This window comes from Mesitornis unicolor, unplaced genomic scaffold, assembly GCF_000695765.1.
Source record: "Mesitornis unicolor isolate BGI_N332 unplaced genomic scaffold, ASM69576v1 scaffold39557, whole genome shotgun sequence".
NCBI classification, from domain to species: domain Eukaryota; kingdom Metazoa; phylum Chordata; class Aves; order Mesitornithiformes; family Mesitornithidae; genus Mesitornis; species Mesitornis unicolor.
In genome coordinates, this window is record NW_010198025.1 from 2,981 (window position 1) to 4,702 (window position 1,722).

General features: G+C 61.0%; 1 protein-coding gene across 1 annotated transcript in view; it reads left to right on the forward strand.

Moving 5' to 3' along the window:
- Positions 1-262: 262 nt before the first annotated feature.
- G6PC (glucose-6-phosphatase, catalytic subunit) overlaps positions 263-1,722 on the forward strand; it is a 2,924-nt gene continuing 1,464 nt past the window's right edge. The window contains exons 1-2 of the mRNA XM_010188991.1: positions 263-697; positions 1,461-1,570. Of these exons, the coding sequence (XP_010187293.1) occupies positions 468-697; positions 1,461-1,570 (340 nt within the window). The 5' untranslated portion in view covers positions 263-467. The remainder of the gene's footprint in view (positions 698-1,460; positions 1,571-1,722) is intronic.

The following is a 1,722-nucleotide window of genomic DNA, read 5'->3' on the forward strand; positions in this document are numbered from 1 at the left end:
GAGCAGTGGCAATCTGGCCCCCCCCACACCACCATGACCCGGTCCACAGTCCTGGGCATCCATGTGATGCTGCAGTGGTGCTTGGGGTGACAGACAGGAGAAATGTCACAGCGCGGATGCTCGAATCCTCCCTGATAACAGAGCAGATGCTGGGCTTCAGGTGCCTGCATGCTGCAGGAGGGGATGGTGTGGGGAAGGGTTAAGGTGTGGGGAAGGGTTAAGGTGCTGGAGCCCCCATGCTCTGTGCCCTTGAAGCCCTGTTTTTCCCTTTTACGTAAGTTATTCCAAACATGTTTGTAACAACCCCTCGGTGATGCACCTTTGGCAAAAGTGGTTTTGGGTCCAAAGATCAGCGCTGGGACAAGCAACCTGCCTGCAGCAAACAAGAGTCCGTGGGGTATAAAACCACAGCTGCGGCGGAGTGGGGCAGCCTGAGCCGTGCCGAGGGGCTGTGGCTGCGGAGGGCGATGGAGGCCGGTATGAACGTCCTGCACGACACTGGCGTCCAGGCGACGCGCTGGCTGCAGCAGCACTTCCAGGGCTCCCAGGACTGGTTCCTCTTCATCTCCTTTGCCGCCGACCTCAGGAACGCTTTCTTCGTCCTCTTCCCCATCTGGTTCCACTGCAGCGAGCCAGTGGGCATCAGGCTCATCTGGGTGGCCGTGATCGGCGACTGGCTCAACCTCGTCTTCAAGTGGTGAGTGCCTGGGGCCGTGGCTCCTGCCGGGCACATCGGCACAGCTGGGCTAACATAAGCCAGATGTGCGCGCTCAGCCTCTGCACTGCTGTAGCAGAGACCTCAGTCCCTAGCTTGGCTGTGGTACTGGTCACTCCTTGCCCAGCCCTGTCACAGCAGCTCCCATGCTCCCAGAAGCCAGGGAGAGCAGTGGAGCCTCTTGCACCCAGACCCCTCTGCCCCAACCACAGCTGCACAGTGGGGGCTGCGAGGGTGGCTCTGAGACACGGGATCAGGGCTGGGTGTTCTCTTGGTATCGTAGACGAGCATTTCCCATGGGTAAGCCTGGACACTGACACCCCCTCCTTTCCATGGCTTTCAGCATCCCAAGGTTTTGAGGCTGTGTGTGCCCACGTGCATGGGCTATGCCCCACATCCCTGTGCAGAACCCGGTGGTAGGGTCAGAGGGTGCTGTCTACCCCAGTCATGCAGCTCAAATCCCCAGGGTGCCTGGGCTGCCTGCAGGTGATAGGGACAGTGGCCTCTGCAGTTGTCTGTGGCCTGGATGAGGCTCAGCGGGAGCAGACGCTGCTGCTCTTTCTCATCGTGTTGTCGTGCTCCCAGATAGATCTCGCTCTGCCCCTTCAGGGGCTGGGGATGGGTACTGGGATGGGCAGCATCAGCTTTGGGGACTGATGCTGCATCTGTCGGGATGCCTTGTGCCAATCCTGGGTCCTGTGCCTCTGCCAGGACCCCCACAGCCCCCCCTCTCCTTTCTTTTCAGGATCCTCTTTGGGGAGAGGCCATACTGGTGGGTCCATGAGACGGATTATTACAGCAACACCTCTGCCCCCGAGATCCAGCAGTTCCCACTCACCTGCGAGACTGGCCCCGGTAGGGCTCCCCTCAGCCCCAGTAGGGTCCCCCCAGCCCCGGCACAGGCAGTGGGTTCTTGCCCAGGAGGTCCCTACTCGGTGTCTGGGTCCCTGCAAGGAGGGAGATGCTGGCACGGCGGGGCTGTGGCTGGAGCCCACCGGTGCCACATG